This window comes from Falco biarmicus, chromosome 9, assembly GCF_023638135.1.
Source record: "Falco biarmicus isolate bFalBia1 chromosome 9, bFalBia1.pri, whole genome shotgun sequence".
NCBI lineage: Eukaryota > Metazoa > Chordata > Aves > Falconiformes > Falconidae > Falco > Falco biarmicus.
This window is the reverse complement of record NC_079296.1, coordinates 37919424-37947096: the sequence shown is the minus strand read 5'-3', so window position 1 is coordinate 37947096 and position 27673 is coordinate 37919424. Positions and strand designations below refer to the sequence as shown.

At 38.7% G+C, this 27673-nt stretch overlaps 1 protein-coding gene across 2 annotated transcripts; it reads right to left on the bottom strand.

The window, feature by feature from the left end:
- Window positions 1–720: 720 nt before the first annotated feature.
- On the bottom strand, window positions 721–26839 carry RUFY2 (RUN and FYVE domain containing 2). 2 transcript variants are annotated; one of them, XM_056351652.1, is made up of 18 exons: window positions 26754–26839; window positions 23843–24016; window positions 23234–23351; window positions 21731–21832; window positions 20322–20445; window positions 18109–18170; window positions 17445–17510; window positions 16289–16358; window positions 15011–15112; window positions 14110–14226; window positions 13333–13500; window positions 11770–11867; window positions 7939–8058; window positions 5991–6120; window positions 5315–5409; window positions 4233–4281; window positions 3197–3274; window positions 721–2420 (listed from the first exon to the last, which is right to left on the bottom strand). In XM_056351652.1, exons 1-18 carry the CDS (start codon window positions 26755–26757, stop codon window positions 2277–2279), a joined length of 1821 nt encoding a protein of 606 aa, XP_056207627.1. In that variant the 5' UTR covers window positions 26758–26839; the 3' UTR covers window positions 721–2276. The 2 variants fall into 2 exon arrangements, with proteins under 2 accessions (XP_056207627.1, XP_056207628.1); XM_056351653.1 differs by lacking the exons at window positions 721–2420; window positions 3197–3274; window positions 4233–4281; ... (1 more) ...; window positions 5991–6120; window positions 7939–8058 and adding an exon at window positions 10916–11133.
- Window positions 26840–27673: the final 834 nt, after the last annotated feature.

Genomic DNA, 27673 nt, shown 5'->3' with positions numbered 1-27673 from the left:
TGGGCAGTTATGGCTCCTGATGAGTGGAGGGGTCCCCCACAGATCCTCCTCCACCCCGTGGAAGGATGCGTTAGAACTGCAATCTGTCAAACGGGTTCACAGAGAGACGAAAATACAGAGTTAATAACAGTGTGGTCCAAAAAACTGCTAAAAGCAGGCCAGGTACATAGTTTGATGCTAAGGGAAATAAAACTCCATAGAACATCCAGTATTCACCATTTCATTCCAGGCAGAAGTTTTACTTCAAGTAAGTAAAAGCGATCTGGGTTATTACACACTACTTCAGTGACAGTTTCCCATGCAAGCAGGGCAGCACTGAGGAGAGGAAAAAAGTGGAGTTAAGTAACAGACATTTAATTTCTTGCACATTACAGAAGTACACTATATTCTTATTTTAAAAATCAACTATTTAAAACTCAATTTTGTTCAGTTGAATACATTTTGAAAAGTTACATATTAAAGCAGTACATACTAGCATCATCTGTATCCTGGATCAAACCCTGCTGCCTCCATACCTGCTCCACGTAAAACCCACCAGCAAACACTCCCAGAATACCTTCAGGCGGCATGTGAGCAGCACGTGGTTTGTTCCGTCATTAGCAGGGTAGCTCCCACTCCCCAGCGTACACAAGGACTTTCTAAGCAACTTGAACAAGTCATAAGAAAACACTCAAAAGACTCTGAATTACAAATTTAAATGAAATGACATTATTCCCACAGTTAAGTTGCAGATCAATTAAGTTTATTTTTTTCCAAAAGCTATTTACAGATTTACAAGTATTTGTTTTGTATTTTACAAAAAGTTACATCAGGTAATTTAAAAAACATTTTTCTTTACAAAAGCTACATAAGCAACTACATTGAGGTGTTAAAAAGAACAGCTGTATTAGCTTTTAGAATAGTAACTAAATACCTATCCTCAAAAGACAAAGCTAAGCTAAACAAAGTGCAAGAACAGTTAAAAGACCTGTCTCAAAGCCTCCCTTCTCCTGTCAGTACGAGGAATTTCCCAAGCCCATGGCTGAAGGAACCATGGGGCTCACGGTTCTGCCGGCAGCTTGCCAGCGCCAACCACAGCGTGGAGATTCTGCAGCTGGACCCCATCGCACAAGCGACTGAAGGGAAGAGGGTGGATTGGTTCGAGTGCAGTGACTGGAAGCAAGGACAATTTATCAAAGGATGTATTTGTATTTGTCTATGGGAAGCATAAGGATTTACATTCCAGTGGAAGTTGCCATCAGTGCGAAGAGTGGTCAGACCTAGGCCTACCCAACAGTGCTCTGGAAAAAAATGAAGTTTAGGAACAAACTCTGAAAGTTTGAGAAAGGTGCTGACAAAACAAGGAAGAACCTTCCTGTCCAACACAGAAAGAACACAGTACCCCAGTATTTAATCCTAATCTTTCTTGGTGGCAGATTCACTCTGCCTCTAGAGCTATGCAGTGACTACACTTATAAGCTTTATAGCATGACTCACGAAAATAACACAAAGATATCCCTTGAAGGTTACAGACAACGTCAGGCAAAAATTTTGTGACGGACATCTCTCCTTTAACGGAAACACAGATATATCAAATAGTTAACTTAAAAAATGAATTCAGCAAAATGCACTTTCCCTCACCAAGTGCCTGGAAGCACTGTCTGTCACCTGCCTGGCACAATCTCCCCTTACACCTGTGCATACAAAGAACAGGGCCATCAGTACAACACTCTTGGATGTATCAAATCTCAGTAACTGAGGAGAAGTAAACTACTACGGCATCTGGCAATAACTTATCGGACCACTGCATTAATTGTGTTACTTTTTTCAAATACAATTTAAAACCAGCTAGCACACAGTTTTGTTTCACAACAGCACATCACAGGCACATTCTGCAGCAGAATTAGGTTGGACTTCTTGCAGACTAGCCTGTAAAAGCAAGTAAGCGTATCACCTTTTTCAAGATCATTGTAACGACTAAGATACTCAACAAATACATGTTAACGCTGAGTCTCCTCTATAAACTGCCCGGCTTCCTCCATTTGAGCATCTGAGCCATTTGGTAAACTGACATTCTCATCTGTATTTTTAACACGTACATTTTCTACATTTGGGTCCCATTTTCTCTGTTTGTTTCAACAGGAAGCAGACAAGAAACTCCTCCTCAGGTACCTTGAAAATGCAACTCTAAACTGCTTACCTGAAATTCTGGCAATACTGCTGTATGTTCTTTAGTTGGGATTTTATTACAGGATTAGCTGAATACCAAAAGGCAATAAATATCTTGTAAAATAATCTTATGGCACATTAGAAGAGCACCTCTGTATAAGTATTGCATGGCAGGAATCACAGACCCGAACAGGCTTTGGTGAAGAAGGCAGAGGCAGTTCATTGTCAGAACAGGCATTACAGAAGATCTCACCACAGTTTCTACAATGATGCTAAATAATGGGGAGAAGATTAAAAATTAAAATTCACAATGGAAATACACTTGGTAATTAGACACCAATAAAATTATGCACAAAGCAATCCAAAATGCGATCACTTCCATTTCTTTAGTCTAAGCATGGAATCAGTTTTCAAAAGATAATTCATCTGAATCTCAATATATGATGCAATCCTAGACAGACCATGGTAGATAGTCTGTCTAGGACTCTGCGTGTGTGTGTATGCATATATATATGTATGCTTTGCAGATTCATTCAACCCCCAGATTAATAACATACTCTGCTATATAAAAATGTAAGCAATGACATTCGAGCCAGTGGATGCTTCTCTCTGGTAGCTAATTGAGTTTTAACATAATACGGTAACACAAAAATTCCTGCATGCATTAATAAAACATAAAGATTAATATCACATTTTACTTTAAAATAACAATAAACATAATTTGTCCATTTAAAAAATGCCATAAAAAGACTTCCACAGATGTCAAATTGTAACAGTGCCAGAGCTGACAAGCGTTTGAGATGATGATGCCACAAAGTAGGTTGAATAATTTTTAAGCATGCTCCTTTGTGGCACGTCACCAAACGGCAGTGTTTCTTTTGAAATTAGGTCCCAGCTGTATTGTACGTATCAGAGAACTAGAAAGACATCTCAAAAGTAACTATGCATTCATCTGAGTGTTGACATTTCATGCCAGACCTCTAAGATAATTAATGTTTTTCTCATAATACATGTAAACAAGTTGGATGAAATTTTGTTAAAGTTTTACCTTCCTTTTGGAAAGAGAAAATTCCTTTTCACACAACTTGCAGTGTGTAGCCTCTTTGTCCTTCAACCAAACCTGGCCCTGGAGAAAAAATTAACGTAACTATATATATCTGATGAAGTTAAACTTTGGGTTCCAGGATGCAAGACAAATCAACAGCAGTATGTTTACTGCCTGAATTGCTGAATGCCCCAAGACCAGTCTAATATCACAGAGACACTCTAAAGCAGTACAAGACTGCTCTGAAACACGGCAAAACCTTACGAGACAAGACAGAGCAGGAACAGATGCAAAGAGAACATGCTCGAGGTAGTAAAGCTGGTCAGTGGCAGAGCTGGGAAAAGCAGAAAGGTATCCAAGTTTCAGAGCTGAAGCCTATTTCCCTGCCCATCACAGAGAATCAGTCCCCAAGATGCATGAAAGCAAAAAAACCAGGGCAGCGTCAAGAACTGTTAATTTCCTTCTGTCAAAACCAATTAATAAAACCAGGGATCTGATCAACAAAACCATTTCAGACACCTTTACTTTGACTGAAATAACATGCAAGGTGACACACCACATGATCAAACACAAAATCTCTGCTCTCAAGTGCTCCCTGCAGATCTTCAAAAAAGTTCCAAACCTCTTGACATTACAGATTGTATTTTACCAGCTTTGGTGCTACAAGTTTACTTAATTCCTAGGCTGATCAAATATTTATTGATCACTGAGTAGTAGTACATTAAGTAAGACAACTTAAGCACAGTTGTCTGCATATTCTGCCCCAGACACACTTTGGAAAACACAGAAGGGTATACCATTGCAAGAAAAGTGTCAAAATGCATAGCTGTACATCAAACGAGAAAAATCCAAACCAACTGAGTATCTTTTTCCCCATGAGGTTACAGGGTGTCTGTGGTTCTCTCCCACTGGAGGAAATCATATGATGAATCTCTTCTGAATAGTTGCTGTTGGAGAGAAGTCTTCTCATGCTTACAAAATATTTCAAAGGGAACAGGCAAAACTTCAAAAGTTTCTTTTTCCTCCAAATACTACTAACCTGCAATGCTTTGTTTGCTTCTTTTATATCTTCTATTTTCAGCTTTGATCTAAAGAATAAGATAATGTTATTTTAAACTTTAATATAAAGTTGTTAGACCATAATTAACAAAAGTTGTAGGTACTTAAAAAACTAAGTACTCTGAACTTTTAGTTAGTATTTTATATTACAGCAGCATCGAAGGGATGCAATCAATCTCACGCCCTGCTATACTAAGCACTATACAAAGACACGCTGTCTCCAAAGAGCTCAGAAACCTTCAAATGGCTGGAAGTTTGCTTGGGGTTATGTGGGTATTTGTACCAGCACAGCTCTGTGCAAATACCTAAAGCTAGCACGGTGCACTGGTGCAAAACCAGAACTTAAAAAATTCTGGCCCTGTACAAGAGCGTGTTATGCTGTTATGGAGAAACCAGCCTCCCCACAGTCACCCGGTGCCAACCCACTCAGGACTGACGGAGGCACAGTATACATATTAGGTTATTCTACAGGGCATGAAAGTCCACACTAATCACAGCAAAACTACTTAGAAGACAAGAGATCATTAAGTAAAACTTTAACATGTAACTGTAACGAGAGCTGTGCTCAAAAATTTATTGCTCACTATAGTCCGAAGGAGTTTTGATAAAGTAACCCCTTACATGCTCTACAGACTTGGCAACAATGAGCTATGATTGTCACACAGAGAATCTTCATCTCTTCAAAGAAAGGAATCCAAGAGCGTGCACCCTCACAAAGAGATCAGCACCTTCCTGCTGCACACAGAGCTGTTATCTCCTACATGGGTTCTTCTCTGGGAATGCCACAACACGCAAACCAGCCAGCCATTCCCAGAGCAAAAAAACTCCTAATGCCCGCAGGTCCTTTTAAACCAGGATTTCCTGTTCAGAGCGCTATAACTACCCATAAGGTCACAGCTAGCCCACCCGCCAAAAAATAAAAATAAACAGACCTAATCTAACTGATAACTGGCTAGGTAATACTGTCATATACAGTCTAATTCACATGACCACCATCCTATTATTTTTCTTAATTAAAGTTTATATGACAAAAATAATCATGATCATGAATAACAAAATTACTCGCTCAGCTTGGATGCCAGTTCTTGGAGAGCAGCTTCTTGGTCTTGACATATCCTTTTCAGTTGTTTGTTCTTTTCCTGGAGTTTAAGGAACTCCTTAAAACAAGAAACAAAACAAAGAAACAAAACCCCCCAATTATTCTCAAACTTGTATTTGCCTACTGCCTAGAAAACTGCTACTACCCAAAGCTGACCTTACTGAGAAAGTCAAGTGAATGAATGACCCATCAGGCTCTCTATTAAGATTCCCAAATCCAACTTGAACAGCAACAACTCAGGATTAAACTCTCTTAGATCCCAAGAGATGAAGCATTTTTGCTTCTGCAGTTCTCTCCAGGAAGAAAAACAATTGATTGCAGAGGTCAGCACTACTACAGAGCCACGGATACTAAGTCAGAGAGGGGCTGAAGCACTTCCTATGAGGAGAAAACAGAGCCTTCGATACCAATGAGAAAGGAAAACGAGGATTTCGTTTTTCCTTATTCAAAACACTGAGTTCTGATCTGAGGACTGAATGGGGAGTAAAATAAACATGTTTTTTTCTTAACCTATTTGTGCAAATACATTTAATCTTTCTTATCTACTTGCAGAAATTCTTAAAAATACCACATCTAAGTTCATAATTAACTTTGCAGTCAATTTCTAAATTACTAGTCAAGTTTTACTGCAGAATTTACTTTTTTAAGGTTAATTATTTCTTGGGTCTCTATTCTCAGCTGAGATACAGTTTCCTTTTCCTTTTGAAGATCATCCTCTAAGGTTTGCCGCCACTCCTTTTCTATCTTCAAATCTGTTTCCAGCTGGAGCCTAAAATGTGCATAACAAAACAAAACAATCACTGTGCATAAGAGTATCATTTTTAAAAAACAAAAACATTTATTTCTGGGTGCAATATACTATTATCATAATAAACAAATGATCATCTTACACCTTTTCTGAAACAGAAATACTGCATCAATATCATAATATTTCAGACATCAGGGTACTAAACAAAACAAAACACTGTCATTCAGAAAATGCTTTTTTAAAGATTCTTTTTTAAAAAAATATATGCTTTTTTAAAGGACCAAGAACATGGCATAATTTTGAAGAGCTGACCTTTGTAATAAATGAGCAAGAGAAGATTAACCACGAAATTGTAAAGTGCTTTTAAAACATGCATAAGGCAAAGCCCCCCTTAACTTCACACAGCTTGTTTCTGAAATCAATCAACCAACCAACCAACCACACTGCCTTTGGTGATGCTGACAACGATGGCATATATCTCTGGTGCACACAAAAAGTCATTTAATATTATACCCTTAGATGTGAAACTTCTATTTTAGACTAAGGTTTATGGCATTTTGAACAGAATTGAAAATAAAGGAGGAAGGACTTTAAATTACTATTTAAGTGAGCTTTCTACATAGCTGAGGTTCAACATAAAGAAGGATCTAAACTATTTGTTTAACTAGAGTCTAGTTAAAGGAATTAGGGCTACTCTGATGGGAGATCCACTCTAGCTGGAATTTCACTATCAGTTTCATGGAAGAGCTGGTGTTTAGAACGTTGCAAAGAAACCAAAGGATGGAAGCACTGCTCAACTTTCTAGATCTAAATTGTGCCAACACAATAAAAGAGGAAAGAATCTGACAGTAGTCATGCAAGGTTTTTTTGATGGAAAACCTGTATCCATATTAATTTTCCTGTTTGAAAATCAAACCCATTTTTAAAGGAAAAACTTACATTTCGGGACACTACCTCAGCATCTGGCTGGAAAAGTTCAGAAGTGAACATGACCTTGAGGTTTCAGAATTGCAGAATTCTAAGGCTGGGGTCTGAACTGTTCTTTTGCCAAAATCTGCAAAGATGACTGTGGTAGTAAAGTGAACATTTGTATGACAGTTAAACAAGTTTATTAACATTTTGAGTTGTAAGAGAGGTAGGGTGGGCTAATAATTAGATTGGAAATCACTATTTTTTTAAAACTGAATCCTTCTGGTGCCACAGATTTGAACTGGCTTAAAGAATTTACTTGTTACCTTTCCAAACAGGGAAAACACCTGCCCTTACAGGGACCTTTTTACATTATGTATTTATTTAAATTGGTACTGAAGGTTTTAACAGGAGAAAAACTAGAGGGTTGGCTTTTGTATTACTTTTTAAGACTCCAGTGGATTATAATTTTTTATTTCCTGCCCGGTGGTAAGTTAAAGCATTTCTACGTTATTCATAAGCTTGATCAATTATACTATTCTTATGCCACTTCTGTTTAAGTTCATACTACTATATACTTGTGAGTTTTGTTAATTGTGTATACATCTACTACTGTTACTACTACACTATGTATTTTCCCCCACTTAATGGTAATTTCCTTGTGACTTAAGCTGGCACTTTTAGACAAAAAAATAATGCTGTTATTCCCCCCGCTTTCAAGCTGCACACCATTTTAGAGGCAACCAAAGGCAGCTTGACTTTCTTGTAATAGCATATATTCTTCTACCTTGCCAGTACCTAACATGAAGATTTTCAGTATTTATATTCTGTTCAAAACCATTCCACAACCAGCCTGTATTAAGACACGACGCACTGCAATGCAGAATGTGTACTACTGTGTAGTTTTCCAAACATGAAAGATATACTTACAGCTGTTTCTCCTTCTGGGAGAATTCTTTCTGCAGACTTTCACATTTATTCACATATTCCTGTTTAAGTTTCTCATCCTCGGCCTCAGCCTCCATTTGAGCCTTCTCTGCTTGCTGCAATCTGGTGTAATTCAAATCAACTTTGGGTAAAACTGAAGCTAGAACTAGGGTGTAGAGGGTGAAGAAGACAAATAAAAGAAAAATGGGGAAATAGAAACATTTCTAAATAAAAACAAAGTTTGGGGGAAACTCACAAACTCAAACGAGAAATCCATACAATGCCTAGAGAACTAGCTCCTGTTTTTTCATACAGTAAGAGAGTAATCACTGTAAGTAATCACTGTTTTATTTTATGTTCATGAATAACAGATGACAAAGCAGGATGATACATATTTTAGAATTGAAGCATATACCTTAATGCTTTTTTCTTTTTTTTCCCTTTAGCATATGTTCGTGTGTTATTTTTGGAAGCTTCACCCCCCCCAAATAAATCCTGTAAAAGTACTTGGCTTGTACTAATCACCCATTAAGACAGGGCAGAGCATGTGTTGTGCAAAAGCAGCTCAAAACAATTCAGGCACAAGGCTGAATATAGAGCACTGCGATCAGGCAGCAAAAAAAATTACCTAGCCTAATACAACAAGACACAGCCTGACAGGTCCCACTACGTTTATAGAACTACCTCAACTACATCATATTATTCAATTTAAATAGTCTGTATTAAAAATAATGCATTCTTACACTGGTTAAAATAGCTCCATACTATAGACAAAATAAATAAAACTGATTAATCAAGAAATGAGGGATTATTTCTTTTATTTAATCTTTCCTTTCTGAATTCCAGGGATTTGTTTCTGCTTCAGCTAGTACTCCGCTTGGAATCCATTAGTTCAATGTGGTTCCTCTCCGCTTAGTCACCTTCTTCAGTCCAGAAACAGATGGATGTAATGTAACAAAAGTAAAGGTACTAAAATGCAATTTGTGCTATATCATGGCAACACCTGTCCTAATGAAAAGGCATGAGAGTAAAAGAGCCTGTAAAATACCACTGGAATGTCCCCACCTCCTGCGTCCTGTTTAACAAAACTGTTTTAAAGGCCTCTCAGGTAAGTGGTAGGAGAAATCTATGATAGTCTCTCTCTGTGCTTGATTCCTCACTTCCCAGCAGCTAGCTGAATGCAGAGTAACTCACAACTCCCGATGTCAGCTAAAAAGAAATTAAGTCAGCAATTTGTCTACATTTGTGCTTCCGCTGATGAGGTTGCACCAGCAGGAGTTTCCAAAAGCTGCCAGTAAACCAGCAAGAAAAGGCTGGAATTAAACTACCTTATGAGGTGTGTACTATCTCATTCAACTATACCAGTTGTTTTAAGGATGTTCCTGGTCACGTTTGCAACAGTAGTACACAGAGGGCCAAAACATGTATGGAAAGGAGAATACTGGGAAAAAGCAGGACCAATTCACTGGGCAGAAGCAGCTGAACGAAGCTACACAAGACAGTAACACCAAAAGCAAGTTAAAGTCCTCCCTAAATCACAGATTAAACTGCAGTGTAGTTTCCACAACCAAGGCAGAAAGGCAGCTTGCTACCCAAGACACATGCTAGCCAAGCCAAGCTACAGCACCATCCTCTAGACTAGCACCAAGACTAACTTGCACTGCTCCAATTCAACTGAATGCTGAGCTGGACCCAGTTCACAGCAGAATTTGCAACTCAGGTGATACTGAGGCAGATACTTGTTTGCATAGATGACTGTGAGATGGTTAACGCTCCCATTTCTGCTATGGTCTACCTGCTGTTCTATTCCATCTTTCTGGTTTGGGTTTTCTTTGAGGATGGGAGGTACTTATTTTTTAGTAGCCATCCCATGTTAAAAGGCTTTCTAATTCCAAACCAAGGAATAAGGTACTATATAACCACGGACTAGAAAGCCTTCTGTATTATTGTGTCCTGCCGCCACTTCTGCAAACTCATCTCCTTCTGCTGAAAGACCCCAAGATTCTTTTCCCAGTCAACTTCCCCTCCACACTTCAGAGCAAACAGTGGGAAGCGTATCAAAGGCAGTCAGCAGCTAAAACTCTCTTATTTCTGTGGTGCAGGCAAGCAGCAACTCAAAGCAGAAATATGAGTTGCAAAGACTGCTTAGTGATGAGCGGAGGGAGGGAAAAGGGGTTGGACAAAACCGTAGGTTATGACTACAGTGTAGACAGCCACAGACAGGCAAGATCCTTAGCTGACAAACAAGTTAGACAGGTTTAGGATCTGGGCCCTAAATGTAAATCCTTTTTATTACTACAACTTCCACTGTAGCTATCATGGTGCAGCTGTTCTAGGCAGGAGTCACAGCTACAGAATTTGCTAGAGCAGGCTGTCCTTGCTGTCTGGAGCCCCATCCAAGTCCAGGCTCCAAACACATTTTAATTCCGTGAAAATATTTCACCCCACATCACATCAGCAAAATGGAATTTGTGCTTTAGCTGTTTTATCTCCAACGCCTGTAAATCTTCCACTGTACATACTGAACATATATGTTGACATCACCATCTTTTTTAAAATATATTGTTCTGATACAGCACTCTGTTTAAGAAAACAGTGCTAGTTACAACCAAAAAACCCAACAGAGAGCATGCTTTTTGGATTAATACAGCCTAAAAGTGAAAGAAATAAGCAGGGGAGAAGGGAAATATTAGTCAGAATGGCTGCTTTTTAAATCTATTAGTAACACAAAGAATAGGAAAAATCACTAATTAGAAACAAAGGTCATAAAAACGTACAGTCAAAGTAAAGATGGCTAACCTTTTAAAATAAACTGACAAACAGTAAGTGATTTCATAGCATTAAAAAACTAGCTCACATCTGCTTAATAATAGTGCAGTAGTTTACTCTTTTTTTTTTTTTTTTTCTCTCCTAAGAGGGGTAAAGTGAGATCGGAGATGATGTTCTTTCAGAAAACAAAACAGAACCCAGCTACGATCAGTTACAGTGCAGGATTTCTAATACCACTTGATATTTAATGTTGTAATTTTAAAATTCTTAAGTTGTATTTTATCAGTAGTTATTTAAACACAACTGATCTGGAGGAACTTTCAGAATGATATGTCTTTGACAAGTTTGTACTGGTGCTGAGCTTCATTGCTGGCACACTTGACGAATGACATTGCAATAGTCCTAGTTTGAGTTAACAGATCTTTGTCACTTCATGAATGCAGTGGACAAAAATCAAAGACAGATGAAGGCAGCAAAATAGTAAAAACAAAAATTGGGATAAAGGATAAAAAGAAAAAGAAAAAAGAGGGAAAAAGGATGTCAATAAAAGAATATTCATGTCACTAATTTTTTTAATATATAACCATGTTCTTCATAATCAGATTTAAATGAAAAAAAAAGACATGTCAAACACCAACATGAGAGGGCTTATGGATATGTTATATTTTACATTTAAAAAGATCAATGTTGCATATAGACCACTAAATTAAAATGTACAAATCACATTTTAATATTATGTAATACATGCAGTCTAACCATAATGTAAATTTAGATACTGTAAATTGTAGTCTTTCACTTTTCAACCTTTCCATGTAAAAACTCTTTACATCATTGAAAATAATGGTACTTCCAAAGCAACAGACAATAATTTTGTCTTTAAAATAAGTGTATTTTTTAAAAAGAAGAAAAAAAAAAATCGAACAGTAAAGCACTAATAAAAGTTTCAGAAAGGTTCTTTTTAAATGTTCTAGTTGAAAGTTACATTTCAGTGGCAACTGTAGGAAATGCAGTAAAATGTAAAGGGATGGAGACATGAATGGAGAAAAACAAAAGATGGACCTGTACCTTTGTTCTAGTTGTTTCATAGCTGCATTAATTTGATTGGTCTTATCCTCTAATCGACCAATTATTTCATTCTTTTCTTTCATAGCATCTTCAGAAACCTGTGGTATAAAAAAGGTTAAAACTGAAGTAGATATATATTATTACACTGTTACCTCATGGGGTTTTCTTAATTCAGTACCTGAAGGGAAAGATGTTAAAATGGCTTCAGGTTTTGATTAATTTTAAACATTCCCATCTAAAAAATGTAGTTGACAGTACTTAAAATTTTATGCCTAGCAAATCTGTAGTTTTGTACTTTGCAAGCATAGATGCCATTTAAATAAGTACACACTTTTCATTTTTGTTTCCTTTCTTAATCATTTTGCAAGTCAACTTAAATCCACTGATCATCTTTTTAAGTAGCTCATTAGAACCTTACTAATAAAGAACCAAGATGCTTAGTCCTGGAAATCACTAAGGTTCTCCAACTCTTAGCAAACTACCATATGTGCCTAAAAATCTTTTAAGAATTTTACTAACACACTTCACAGTTTTGACTGCTTGCAGAGCTGTTAAAACCACAGCGTGAAGATCTGAACAAAAGGTAGAGCATTATCCTTGCTATACAGATCAACACTATCAACTGGTTCCCAAACAGCAGAGATCGGGCATAATTAAACTGTTTTACTCTGCCCAGGAAGTGGGTCTGAACGCCATTAAGTGAAGTCAGTGTTACCCACAGTCCCCGGTAGTACAGCTTTAGAAGAAAAACAAAATCCTACAGATCCTAACATACAGAAGAACAGTCTCTTCTTATTTTTCTTTCCATCTCTCTTCCTCTGGTCCAGTTTCCTCACAATTGCAGGCTGAAAAGCAGCACCCTTTGTCCATCATCTCAATTACCTCTCTGTAGCATCCTAATTTTTTTCTGCTCATTCTGGCATAGATTTGACTGGTTTCTTGCGCTGTTTTTGATAATTTATTCCATAAATCAAATTTCTGTTCAGCATAAATATAATTAATTAACTGCTAAACTTCCCTGGTGTTTGGTCATTTGTTAACTGCAAATTGGGTCTCCAAGATCCATATTCTCCCATTGCACTGTTACAGATTTTCTTAATTTGTTAACAGATTAAAGAAAATCCACCACCCTGTAATTAGCTTTTTCCATTTAGCACAACCTTGTTTTCCAAATGCCTTTCCTTACTTTGTAAGTTCAGGTCTCTTAACTCCTCACTACATGCCTACGTTCTCTTGGGTTTTTATAAAATGCAAGCCAAAAAGTGTCATTACTGCTAGATGTACTATTACTTTCTCGATTCCATATAGCATGTTATTAGGCCATGGTCTTATTCTCATGCTCTTTTCTCCCATAAACCCATTAACGTTAAGTGACTGTCTTATGAACTACTTTGTGCGAAATCATGCTTGCATCGCTAATGTTCCAAAATGACAAGCTGACCTAAGAAGTAGAAACAAACCAAAAATTAAGGAAAGAGCAGCATTTAACTAAACAAAATGGTAATGCATCTCTCACTCCCATCAAATACATTTCATCAGTTTAACAGCAGGTTGTTCCTTTACCTGCAGCTTTTGGTACATTTCCATGTTAATTGCTTTAACTTCATCAAGCTGCTGTCGAAGGCCTATGAGGGTGTCCTGCTTCTCATGGATGTCCTTCTCCAGCAACTTCATGGCAAGTTCTATCTCATGTTTCATACTAACTTGAACCACTAGCTCATTCTCCATATCCTGTAAAACACAAACATAATGTAACACACAATCTTTAAGTAATTATGCAACATTTTATCTCTGTGTTGAAGAAGGCAAAAGCTAACTAACAGAGCTGCAGCACCACCCATTTCACCGCTTCAGAAATCCTGCCCTTCTTTAACTTTGCAAATTATCCACTTCATAAACATCACATGTTAATGCACTTAGTGACCAATGTGGGGGTTTTTAACTTTGGGATAATACAACTCACATAAGACATTACCCTGCCCAGGGTTGCACAGAGTTGCCTAGGTATTAATTACAAAAATAGAACTAAAGGATTTCTATTTTCACATGAAAGATTTAGCACACGTACAGAGCATACAGTATTGCTAACAGCTTACCTAAAAATTTCTCAATGAAATTGTATTTGCTTCATCATGCTTTAGCAACATTTTTACAGAAATACTGATGTAGCTTGCTCTGTTAAAAAACCCTTCTTATTATAGGCAGTTAGAGAAAAGGCATTTAAAGTCAATTAAAGGCAGCATCTAATCTCAGCAAAAGCAAAACTATACTTTTATACTGACTCTTCTCAAGCATAATGTCTTCTAGAAGTGCTGTGTAATCCTAGCAAAGAACACTTACTTGTCGAAGTTGTGATTCTTCTCGAAGCTGTCTTCGTGCTTCATTGTACATTTCATCTAAACCCTGCCTGGAGTGCTTGTATGTCTGAAGTTCTGCTTCAACATCCACTTTAGTTGCCTACAAAGATACAAAGAATTTATCTTTCATCATCACAAGTTTAGCCATTAATAGCATAAATTTAACACTTGGCAGGGAGGGAGGGGGGGCAGCAGAGAATAAAGGCTTAAAAACATATTCTCCAAGCACAGTACAAACACGGAAAAAGCTGTTTCTGCTATGTGGTCATTAGTTTTACAATGAGAACTGACTAAATCTAGGAAAATAAACATCTGTACTGCATTACAGTCCTCCTTCAGTAAGTCACTCTAATGCATAGCGGTTTCAGTACTGAGCAATCCAAATATCTGATTAACCTGTGCTTTTACCAATTATCCTGTAAAATATACAGGAAGTTAAATAAGGAGTTATAAATCACAGCTTAAAAAAGCTCAGCAACCGTATATAAGATTACTCCAAATGACATTCTATATAATGAGGCACATCAGAATAGACAGTTTGCCAACTAAAATACACACTATTGTGACAAGATTTTCAGATAACATGGCCTTAAATGCTCTTAGATATAGCTTATAGTCTAAAGAAAAAAAGGGAAAAAAACTAGAAAGAATGCAAGGAAAAATGCTACAAAATTTGCATGTGGTTATAAAACAATCTAGTGTCCTAGAATTTCAATGTATTTATGCCACTTTAAAGCTTCTCAAATTTAATAGGTTCTTTCCGTAATAAAAGCTGGTTTAGATTTGGCCCAGCTACTGTGTACTTCAAGTTGCAGATGTAAGCACGTTTGAATGACAATGAACCATACAACGTTACTATGTTACATGCGGTAGAACTAACATACCTCTAGATGATGCTGTGTTTTCATCAAAATAAGAGTATTTTCACTCCTTAATTGATGGTTTTCTTCCTGAAGTTTAATTATATTGTTTTTGGCTATTGCTAACTGAAAAGAAAAGAAAAGAAGAAAAGGAAAAGCAGTATGACTGCTTTTGTGTGTAGAATAAAGAAAAAAACGTTCTGATGAATGCAAGACCAAGACAATCTCTGCTCTATTCTCACAGTCTACCAAACAGAGGATTAACTGTTTTTAAAGAAAACAAAGTTCCTGGTTTTAGTGTCACTTCCATTACACAACAGCATGCACATTCCAAGATTCTTCACTATTTCATGTCTGGTAAAGAATATGCTTTCTTTTCATTGCCTCATTATGACTTAAGGACCTTCATTTCCTCATCCTATATTTTTCCTTTCAATTTGGACATCTTATTATATCATACTGAGCAACTTACAAAAGAAAGTGTCTCCCAAATGAAAACATATTAACAAAAAAGGAAACATTAGAACTGGGCCCTACAGTATATGCCTTAATGTCAGAATTATAAACCAGCTGATCAAAACAGGTAGACAGTTGAGCTAAAGGCTTGTAAAGGAACCAGAATAATCTAAGAATTAACGCTCATAAAAAATGGTTTCCCTCTATCTGGATATATCAATACTCACAGTGAGCTCTAGCTATCTCTTCAACAACTGAATGTAGACAATTCAATTTTCCCCTTCATTAACTATTTCTCAAGCAGCTTGGATTAAAATAAATTGTGGCCTCTCTTATAAAGCTAAAAATACTGGAATCTAGTCAAGCATCACAGATAACTGGAAATACAGGATATAAATACAAAACCAGAGCTATACAGGGCTAAAAACTGCTACAAGCATACGGTAAATAAGCAAGAAACAATCCTTTGGCTAAAGCTGAGAACAGTAACAGAAATTGCTTAGTGAACTACTTTCCATCTCTTTGTAGCAACTGGTGTCATCTATTATAGACTAGTCATCTGCACAAAATCAGACTGACAGCTGGCATCAAGAACAATTTCTCTTCTGGTTTTGTCCAAAATGGGAAATGGTGATGTTCTACAGTATTAATTTACTGATGCTGCAGGCTACCCAGGCAAGCTGACTTCAAATTCCTGCAGCTACTGCACCTTTTCTTCAAGTCGAAATACAGCTACTGGAACATATTATACAGAATGTATGTTGACTAAATAATCTAAGTTTATTTAGAAAAACAGTCTTTGAGAGTAAATAATATCTGTTATACGTTACTAAAAGAAAATAATACCTCTTCGATCAGTTTAGTGTTTGATTTCTCTAATGAATCAACTCTTGCATGTAGACTGCTAACTGTGCTACTGAAAAAGAAAATGAAAAAATGTTATTCAAAATTACATCAAAATTCATTCAAACAAGCTCAAAAGCTTTAACGTGAGGTACAGCGATTAACTCCCAGGGTTATCTCTATCTCTTGCAAAAACCAGCATACAGGAATATACTCAATACACACAGGCTCACCTGAATAAATGCAATTGTTCTTAATTGTGACAGTTCCTTTCTCCTTACCTTTCACTTTGCTCATATTTGACACACTCAGTTCTGTCCTGTTGAAGGTTTCTGCTCACTGACTGACACAATTTCAAATCACAATATCTTTACCCCAACAGTAGCCACACAGTAACTAATGATCGAGATTAACAGCATTAGAAGTTAAAAAATATGATTATATTTCAAAAAGGGATCAAGATCAGCTATACTACAGATTCTACAGAAGTTCTTTGTGGGTTTGTTGTTTGGTTTTGGTAGGCTTTTTCTTTTTTAGCTCCTCACAATGTTAAATTTTGTACAATACTCCTCAGAGAATTACAATCACTGTTGCTATATTTGTACAATAATAAATAAAGTGGTGGACTAGGTTTGCTCCATCCAGCAAAGGCTGCTTTCCTGAAAACTGTTTCTACAGGAACCACAACCTACAGCGTGTAAGTAGTTGCCAGCAAGCAACAAACTTACTCAGTTTTGGTCCCAGGCATTAAAGCTACAAACTAAAATATTATGAAAGGCAAAAAAAACAAAACCATGTGGATTCACTCAGAACACTCAATAACACTTTTTGAGAACTGTTAAACAGAATGCAGTTAAAATCCAGATCAAGCTTTTCATTCCTGTGAAGTTATAAACTGTGAGGACCTTGATCAGTTTTGGCCTTCTGTTTTTCGTTTCTTTGAGGAACAAAGGTTCTGACTGTCAAAAACAAAAGCATGAAAACTGAGAGACTTTCTGAGTCTCTCCAGAAGCGCGTATCCTTTCAAACTTCACTACATCCTCAGTCTAAACATGAAGAATCTGCACCCCTTTCTCTCACAAAGCTGTGTTAGAAAAGGAATCTGAGGTGTTTTACCTGTAAGCTTGGCCTGACATGCATACTTCAAAGTAATACTTACTTCAGTTGCCTGTTTAGTTCTTCAACATAATTCTTTTGGTCCAAAATCGCAGCAATCTGTACATTTCTAAAGCAAGCACATAATAAAATCCGCTTCAACAAAATGATGTAGCGAACTATGTACTGAAAATATACATATCATTAATATGCAAATGTCCATCTTAATTGTGCTTCTTAAAAAGAAAGGAAGCAACTTCACTCACAACCATTAAGTCAGGAACTTACATGTTGTGACATCAGTGAGAGACAAAAAATCCCAATGCTTTAACTGCAAACAGTTTCTCTACATGAAACATAACATACACATAGTTGCAAAAGAAAAAGGATGTTTACTCTGCCATAACTCTTGATTCTTCGAAACACTGACTAAATCCCAAGCTGAGCACTTAAAGGTTAGCAGGTTCCTTTTCATTGCCACCTTGCAATCCTCCAATACTGTCCATCAGGTAAAGTAAGTTAAGTAACGTCGCTGAAGCTTGCTTCACAGTGCAAATATTCTTCCAGCTAACTAGTAATACAGAACAAGGTAGCACACCATTTTTCTCAAGGCATGAGATCAGAAGACTTCACTTTAGGGAGTCTGACTTATTTCTATAATGTGCAGGGCACCAGTCAAGAAATCATTTGTTAACATGCAAAGTCTGAGGTATTTTGTGAGGACATACCTTTCCTTACCCCCAATGTCATCATCACTCTTTAAATACACAGAGAAATCGATCACCCCAACCTAGGGGAAAGCAAATGTACAGTTTCATATCATATAAGTAACTGCTGTTGATATTCACAGTCTTGTATCTAAGTAGTTACATCAACTTTTTTAAGATTGGTCCAGTTTCAGCCAGAAGCTCAAAAGAATGAACTGTAACATTTTAAGCAAGTTTGTTGTTAGGGTTTTGTTTTTGTTTTTGTTTTTTTGAAGGGTAGTCTCACATATTTGTTAAGAATTATGTTACATTTGAACAAAATTAACCATTTGCCATGTATCAAATCCCAAAGAAAAGACAACTTCAGGGGACTGAGCTTAGCCAAGAACTTACAGGAAGACTTTGTTTGGCGAATCACCAGATACTACTCAACCCTATCACTGATTGAGCAGAGTTGTGGTAATTTGTCTGTAATGTTTCACATGATTTGCTATCACAACACATCTCCCAAACTCATGTTTCCCCCATGTTTATTTTTTCAGTATTCCTTGCCAAATACTACCTCTCCACACTTGCTGATTCCCAGGTGTGTCAACTCAACCACATTCATTTTTTTAAACCTTTCTAAATCTGAATCTAATTAATTCATTTTCTATTCAATTGCAATTTAATCATATATACTATAAATAACATTACCAGGAGTTTTGCTTCCAACTCTATTTACAAACGTAACGAAAGTATTTAACCACATTTGCTTTACCAATACCCTTCCTTTTCGGCCTCTAGTGATTTTTTCACGAAGTATTTCAATTTATCTGATCTACTGCTTCCTTCTTGAGATCCCTTTAGCTTTTGAATACCAGTAACTTGCTAAGTCCAATGTTTCCTTGGTTTACACAATGCTCTCCTGTCAGTTTCCTATGATGGTCTACTTGTTCTCCACAAGGTTTTTAAAAAACATAATTTTGCTTATCAAAGCAAAATACTATGTCTATAAAAAAGTAAAATGTTATCTCTATAAAGGTCACTTTGTTTTAATTCTCCGTGTGTACATATACACATTATACCACTGAATAGCATTCTTCTAACATACCAGAACTATGCTCCTAGATGCAGCTTCCATCATCCTTCAGACGTTTCTCTTTTCTGCTCAATACAACTTGCTTCCTCTGGCTTCTCTGAGAAGGTGCGTTATTTATACTACTCTTCACAGGGAGAATTACTCTAAAACCTCATCAGAACAGCCACTACTACCTTCTAAAATCACATTTTATCTCCCTTCATACAGCAAAGCCACCAAGTGACCTAGGTAACAAAGGTGTCGCTAGAAACAGATTTTTGTGATTTGTAATACACATAAGTAATTCTCAATACTAAGAAAAGCAAATTATTAAGTTTTCTGTAACTACACACCTCTCAATGTTACACCTTCCAGTATGCAAGATCAGTGCCTAAAACATTAGACAGTAACTAGAATGAACAACCAAAGACAACTTATCCCTATGATTAAACAGCACACCCACCCGATTAGCTGTAACTTTTCTGTTCCACAGAAATTGCTTTTTCATCAAATATATGCTGCAACACAATAATACTCAAACTATTATGATTTTTTCCACAAAGAAGCTGGAAAAAAGCCCAATCAGGACTGAACACAGCCTACATTTACTTATAAATACTTGTGCAGCTGACTTTATTTAAAAAGAATCTGCAAAGATTTTATTGGAAAAGATCAGAGTTCAAAGTCAAAGCACTTTGCAAAGGAGGAAGAATTCCAAGTCTTGTTTTGCAGACTGAAAGCAGTCACCCTCTTATAAGGTCTTTTATTACACTATGCAAAGCAAGTTCTTGTTTCAGGTCCTTGAAACATTCCTATATGTTCCAAAACAACAATAAATGGACTGACTGGGATAAACTGGTCATGGAATTATACTTCTCCCGCAGAGGAATGATACAATTAAGATGCAAAGAACTCTGTATTGCTACCACTGCATGCATTTGATGACAAAGCATAAGATGTTACCCTTGCACTCTTGACAATTATCAACTTCTAAAGGTCTGACCCAACTGATAGTAACGCAACCAGCCCCCCACTGATCAAGGAGCAGCATCACGCCCTAAGCAGTTTCTAGTACTAAAGATTTTTAACAAGTCACAACTCCATACTAATAAAACTCACTGTACGTAAAAATCTTATAGACTGCATGTACATTACTTTACCTGTATGGACTTACTTGTGAATCTAGGTCTTCTCCCTTCACACAAAGGTTAGCATCTATCACATTTAACCCAACCAATAGCCCAACAATAACTGCTCCTTCTTCCTCCATCATTAGTGCATGATACTCGTAAAATTCACTGTTAAAAGAAAATTGCATCTTATTGGTATACACAGTATATTCACATCCAACAAATTAATAACATGACACCTAAATCTGAATTGTTTCTCTTATTTTAGCCTTACTCCAACATCCTTAAAGATGAACTGGGTCTGCCCATACTTCTACCTCCTAAATATTTAAAAACTGAAAGGGCATGGTTTGTCTCAGAGGCTGTTAAAATCAAAGATACTACCTTTGGCTCCAGATATCTGAGCTACAAGCTGCTGAAGGTCTGGGGAATTTGGGGGGCAAGACCTATTTTGCCTTTAGAAAAAAAAAAGCAAAAAAAATAAAGCTCTTCCCTATATACTTGTTATTAGCCACTTTTGAATAGAATACTACAACAGATGAATGCTTGGCCACACTGAGTCAGACAATTCTTATGCTGTTAAGAAACACTAGAGAACACAAAGGAAAAATGGTAAAAAAGTTACCGTGTGTGAGAAAAAGTCTGGACTTTAATGAACACATTTTGAAAGTAAAGAAGCCAAGTAAGAGATTAAATGGGTAAGAGAAGGGAAACGGAAAGGGCTAAAATGCTGACAAGGATTTTAAAAGAAAAATGCTTCACTAAACAGAATACCAACATTTATGTCCTCCTCCTTGTGTTTTTTAAATAAAGTTTAAGACTCTATGAAACAAATTGTGCTTTCAATGGAAAAGCCCATAGCTGCTGAACACCAATGTCATCCTGACATACCAGCATTATCCAGGCATGCAAGAAAAGTCTTAAAAATATGTATAGGTTATAAAACTAAAATTAAGATTACAAGGGTTTTTCCCCTTTGTGCTTCAACTACCCCACCACAAGGAAGTTACACTAGGAGAGAGCAATGCCAGTTTTAGAACTGTGAAAGGAAGGTTTAAGGCAATAGTCCTCCATGTGATGGCAGCTCAGTAGGAAACCATGCATATGGTAGGAGTGAATTCATTCTCCTCTCCAGAGGTTTCTAGTCCATATTCTGCATGGTGGAAGACTGCAGCGGGAGCCCCATTGCCCTCACCCATGAAAGAACAGTCTCTCCCATGTGATGGGAAGGAAGCATCCCTTTGCCCCTCAGCTGGCCTTCAATCTTGATGAGACAGCAAGGTTTGGTCCCTCTACCCTGAGGACTGGGCGAAATCAGTCCACAGTCCAGAAGATACACTTTGCTACACTAAGGATACATTAAAAAGTATCAAATAGAAAATAATAGTGTTTTTTTTCCAGGAGACTAAACCTGTAAAAATAAATTATAAGCAAAATCTGCTTAATTGTTTACCTAAGAAGATCTCTCTGAATGATCAAACAGCGAAGATAGTCGGCCATCTTCTTCTGCATTAGTGCTAACCGTAACCAGGCCCGGGCACGGCCCAGCGGTGTTCTGGAAAAAAGGGCACGGAGACAAACAGTCCCAAATCAACAATATATCAATTAATTCACTGTCTTAAACATCTTACCAGACTATCGGTAGAACAACTGGTATTTCTGAAAGGGTATTCTAAACTATTAGTCAAGCAATGCAGTCTGGGAAGCCGTAATGTCTAGGCTTTGACTCCAAGCTTTGGGTTAATATCAGAAAAATTTTCCTCAACTCAGCTGGGCTTGGGAGCAGACCCTGGAAAGAACAGGAACAGAGAAAGCACAAGAGCCTGACAGTAAAATTAACTGTTTTGCTCAGAGAGTGAAAACACGCAACTTTCCACACTGTTATATTTCAATGTGCTTTGTTCTCACACAGCGCAAGGCTAGCAGCATGGAAAGAATTTTTGAGTGGTGCTGTTTTCCTGTAAGCACCTTCCTCATAACCTGACAGTGCCTGTAAAGATAATCAAGAAAGTCCCGTTTCTAGCTGCAGTAAAATGTCTGCAACCATTCAGACTCCTTTCTGCAAGTTCCTTATAAAGTCTTCAGAGGAATTGTGAAAAAAGTAACCAAATGTCCATTACAACTCATCACACAAGCTTGCCTTTCCAATCCTATTTTCTGGGTCCACACAACACATAGTGAATTCTAGCTTTAACTGATACCTGTTTACAAATTCAGTGGTATCTTAGAAGGACAAGTCAAGATGAAAATGGATGTAACTGGCAAATATTAATACCCAACAAATTAAACATGGACCTTTAGACTGCCTGCAATGTCAGGATAGGAAGAGCGCAACATGCTTGTCAAAAGGTATTATGTCATCTGACCTGATACATTTATATACCTACGTGCTTCAGATATAAAGGTCTAAAGCTATAAATTATAACCCTTATGCTCTCATATACCAATCACAATGTACCAAACTCTTTTGGAATTTAATGTACAGACAATTACATAGCTAAATACAAAAGCAGAATGCAGAGGAATGGGAGGAGATTGTAGTTCACAGCATAAATTTACATTTGAGACAGACCCTACACACAAGAATCTGAAAAGCTGCCTAATACTTTTCAGTATGTTACCCTTTGTTTTTATACAGCCTTTGCTGACCAGACTCAAGAGTTTGCTGCAGTTCTAGACTGCAGACTGATACAAAACGCTTTTCTTTTTGCACTGCTTTTGTCCACCACTCCGAAAGCTTTTCTCCCAGGAACATCAGAAAAGAACATAAAAATACTACATTTTTAGCTGTTTTGTGCAAAATATATGAAAATATGAAAAGATTCACCTGTGCTCTCCCCAGTATCATGTGCTAGCTGTTCAAAGACTTGATTAATGCCAAATGAAATCATGAGACATCTGTAAATTCTCAATCAGGTCCTTTATTTTCTTGCTGTATTTTACCAATACTACTTACTTAAGGCCAGGCAAATCTCTGACACTTGCTGCTATTTCCTCAGCTTCTGGATATAATTTCTCCACAAGTTCCAGAGGACCCCAGATGGTTTTATTGTAACTTAGAAAGGATTTTCTTACTAGGAAAACAAAAATTAAATACCTGAATTAACTTCAACTACTGGAGCAGCTTCCTTCAAAATAGCTGGTGTGATGAAAGCATTAACCACTGATTCTAGACTTAGAGATAACTGATAACTGTGACACTGGCCAGTTCATCAGATCCAAAGCCATCTTCCAAATCACTTTACTGTGAACATAAAACTGCTGTACTAGAACAAAATAGTGTAAAAACGAAAGCTAGCTAAAAATATAAGCTACATACATGCATGCAGTTGTGATAATCCCTGGATGACTAACAACAAATGATACAGAAAAGAAAAAGCTGGTAAATGTGGGAACATATGTTGTGATGTATTAATAATGACACTATTAATTATAAAAAGGTGAGTATAGTTTCTTCACTTCTTAAAGCAAGGTAACACACTTTGATTTTATCTCGTTCAAGAAAGGAAGGAAGAAAGATGGCATGTCTGGGATGAGAAATATGCAGCGAGAGCAATTACCACACCTTTAAGGCCATGCTTCAGGCAGTGCTCCATGACAACAAAGAACTGCTGCAAAGGTGGGTAGTCAGAATCCAGAGTGCGGCCAAAGCTCAAAGCTGATTCAATGAGTCCTTTGATACTCAGTTTAGCCATGTTGAGTAAATTTGCTCTTTCTACAGCTGTAGGGTCCTTTACAGCTAAGACAATAAAGAAAACAAAACCAGTTATGGTTCAAGTTTTAGAAGAGACCCAAAATAATAAAATGCTTCATGACCACCTTGGTCAAAGAACAACTTACCTTATTCTAGATAAACTCAAGGGAGTAATTTAGTAAGCACTATAAACCACCATGTTAAAGAAAAGCACCCACTCCAACAAACACCCTTACAGACCCTACATTGTTTTAATAGATGAATGAAAAAACGAGGCGGACAATGTCAGCTCTCAGGTACTGTGTTGTCTCAGTACATTTCTGCAGCAGTCAGTAACTGCAAATTAACACAGGCATCAATGCTGCACTCAAAAACTCTGCTGCATAACAGCAGCCAGTGCCCTTATCATATCAAATTCCTATTAATATAAGTATCTATTTGGGGTATTATAGTCTACCTACAAAAAAAGACATCATACTTATATATAATCACTTTCTGCTCTAGTCTTAATTTCATAGCAACATAACCACATGTTTTCCTGCTTATGCTGTACAAGGCCTTAGCCTGTAAACCAGGAGCAGTTTCAGGAAAATAGTACATACTGAAATTTCAGTTTTGACTATAGCTACAAAGTATTTTCTACACAAGAAAACTTAAGAACTAAAGGTTTTGCTTTACCATAAAAATGTTTTTGGTAAACTGCACAAAACACATGCTACAAAAACGCATTTGGGGATTAAATGTAGACAGTAAAAAAAATCCACAGCTTTAGAAAATCATCTTAATTGACAGAACAGACAAGGTTCCTCTTAGAACTCCTGCTACTGAAACCAGCGTTCAGGAGATTCTTAGTTGATCTTCATTTGTAATGAAGCAGTTCAAACACTCAGGCCACCCTCTATTTTGTCAGGCTGAAACACAGACAAAACAACCCTCTATTTATTCACCATGATCTAAGTAGCTTAGAAAGAAGCAAAAAAGGATGATGATTTACTGTCTTCTGCTACTTGCAATTAAATCTAACAAATGAGGTAAAAAAACCCAAAAAATATTATCTGCATCCTTCATTTGTTAAGACACTGAGACACAGATGTCAAATACCTCTACAGATTTGTGTCTGAGAAAAAATGTGAGCCTCTTCCTCTGCAAATTTGAGTATTTGTATGTTCAAGTATTGACCCTATCTCTTCGCACATCAGAAAGCGTGAAGAACTGTATACATTAAAGCCAAACAAAAAGAATCACCGTAACAGATGGGTACTTTCTTGGTTTCTCAAACAGCAATGAAATGACTTGTCTCATTTCTCGCATACCGCAATTTCAGGTATCTAGATATTAGAAACTTTGAAAATTACTTTCTAATTTTTTGTATTCTGAACTGCCTGTCAAATATCAAATTACCCTACTACTACCATACAACATAACCTCAGTTTTCCAGAAAAAAAAAAAAGAGATTATGTACCCAAGATAACCTTAAAAACTACTTTTATAGTCTCTCAATTTACCAGTACTTCAACAGAGAACACTTGAAAATGTCAGAAGACACAGCAGACAATTAGCGACAGCACTCTGGCAAAAATTTATCCAGTTAATGGTCACAGCTCACTGGTTTGTCTCTTGACTTCCCGCCCGCTCAGCTGCCAGGACTGAACCAGCCCTACCGAAAGCAGCACCAGCATCCCTGGCTGGAACAGATGGGGGCTTGAACAACAGGAGCGTTTCTGTGGGTGAAGCTCATGTCAGGCTTTCTGCTTTTTTATTAAGGTTTGCTATTGGCATTACTAAATATGAATATTATTGTAGGAGAAGCCTGGTTCGATTCAGACGTCAGGTGGGCAGCTCTCCCTTGCCACGTACTCAGTCTATTTCCCCAAAGGCACCTGACACATTCCTTTTTCAGGTGACCTCATTCTGAGTTTTGGAGATGATCCGTCCCACAGACAGACCTACATGTCTACTGTCCTTTTAATTGTCAGCCCTCTTGCCTCGTCTTTCTGAGGGAGAAACACATTTCAGGTCCATTTTAAAGTGTGATTTACCTGCCGATTTCTTCACCTGCTTCTTAAAAAAATAATCAAGATTTAGAATTTCACAGAACATGTTTTCTAGTCTGTACGTCTGTGGAGCAAAACAAGCTACGAAGGGCTTCCGAAAGGCTGCGCTCACCCTGCAGCAGCAGCCCAGACAGGGACTATTTGCAGGTGGCATTGATGTCGCCGGCCTCACCGGGGCAAGGCTTGGCCCAAGAGACCTCCCAGCCAGTTTGGATAAGCAAACCCTTACCGCAAACAGTGTTTGTGAAGAAGAAAAAAAAAAAAAAAAAAAGAAGAAAAAAAAAACCTAAACCCAAGCGTGCAGTTGCTACGACTACAGGCTGGACAAGGTGTCCCTAAGCCACCTGACAGCCAGCAGAAAAAGCGACCTCGGCACCGAACGCCCGGCCCCCCCGACCCACACCTGGGCAGCCGGGCGCCGCCCGCACCGCACAGCCACCGGCGGGGGCGGGAGGACAGCCGCCAGCACCCGGGCCCAGCCCCCGCTGACACACCGCGGGGCCCCCGGCTCCGGGCCGCCCCCGCCACCACCCCCCGAGGCCGCGGGCCGCCCCCAGCCCCGCTCCCGCCGCAGCGGACATTTTCTGCCAGTGCGGGCGCCGCGCTGGCAGCCGGCACCCCCGGCGGCTGAGGGGCGCCCGCCGCAGGGCCCCTGCTCCCCCGCCGCCGGCCCCGGCGCCCCCCACCCAGCGCAGCCCCCCTCCCCGGGCGCCGCAGCCGCCGCTCACCCATGGCTGGAGAGGAGGAGCCGCCGCCTCAGCCGCTCCCTGCGGGCCCCCGGCCCCTCCCGCCCCGCCGCTGCGTGGGCCCGGCCCCTCCGCCCGCGCCCAACGGCGCCCCTGGCGGCGGGAGGACCCGCCCTGCCCCCGGCCCGGCCCTCCGGGGTCCCCCCAGGGGCGGCGCCGCCGCCTCCTGCCGCCGCGACAGCCCTGCAGCCGGGGGCGAGCGAGGGGCCGCGGCCTGGCCCCGCGCAGGGTGGGCGCCCAGCCGCACCGACGGGAGCCGGCTCTCAGCAGCCATGGCCGTTGCTAAGGGCAAGCAGCTACCAGCACCAGCCTGAGCCTTCTCTACCCCTGTGAGCGACAGCTCCGACCCCTACATCCACACCAACGAACAGCAGGTGTTCCGACACACACTATCCAGCCTTGGAGAAATACTGTTCTAGAAAAATACCTTGAAAATTAGTGTACCGGGAATAAAAGCTGGTCTTTTAAAAAAACGCGTATCGCAGCTCCTTTCAAGTGTCTTATTTTTACTCTTTAAAAACCCCTGTCATTTGAATCTCAGCACAAAACAAAAAAAAATGGTGCAGGCGCAGAGGGCCGAGGCATTCAGCACCGAGCACCAGTCACGCAGACATGGGATCTCCTGAGCATCACCTTTGGCTGTGCTCAGCCACTGCCTTAAAATCACACTGCAGAACACAAAGGTGCGCTCCCCCTCCCCCCGCTGCAGAGGCCACACGAAAACGGCCCTGAGAAAGAGTATCAGCCCTGTGGCTTGCAAATGAGGAGGGCAGCACGGAGGCAGAACACAGCCCATGGTGACAGGGCTACTTCTACATCCATGATTCCCAACCTCTTAAAAGCAAAATAACCTATACATTAACACTGTTTGCAGTTTAAACAAGCTATTCTTTTTTTCTTTT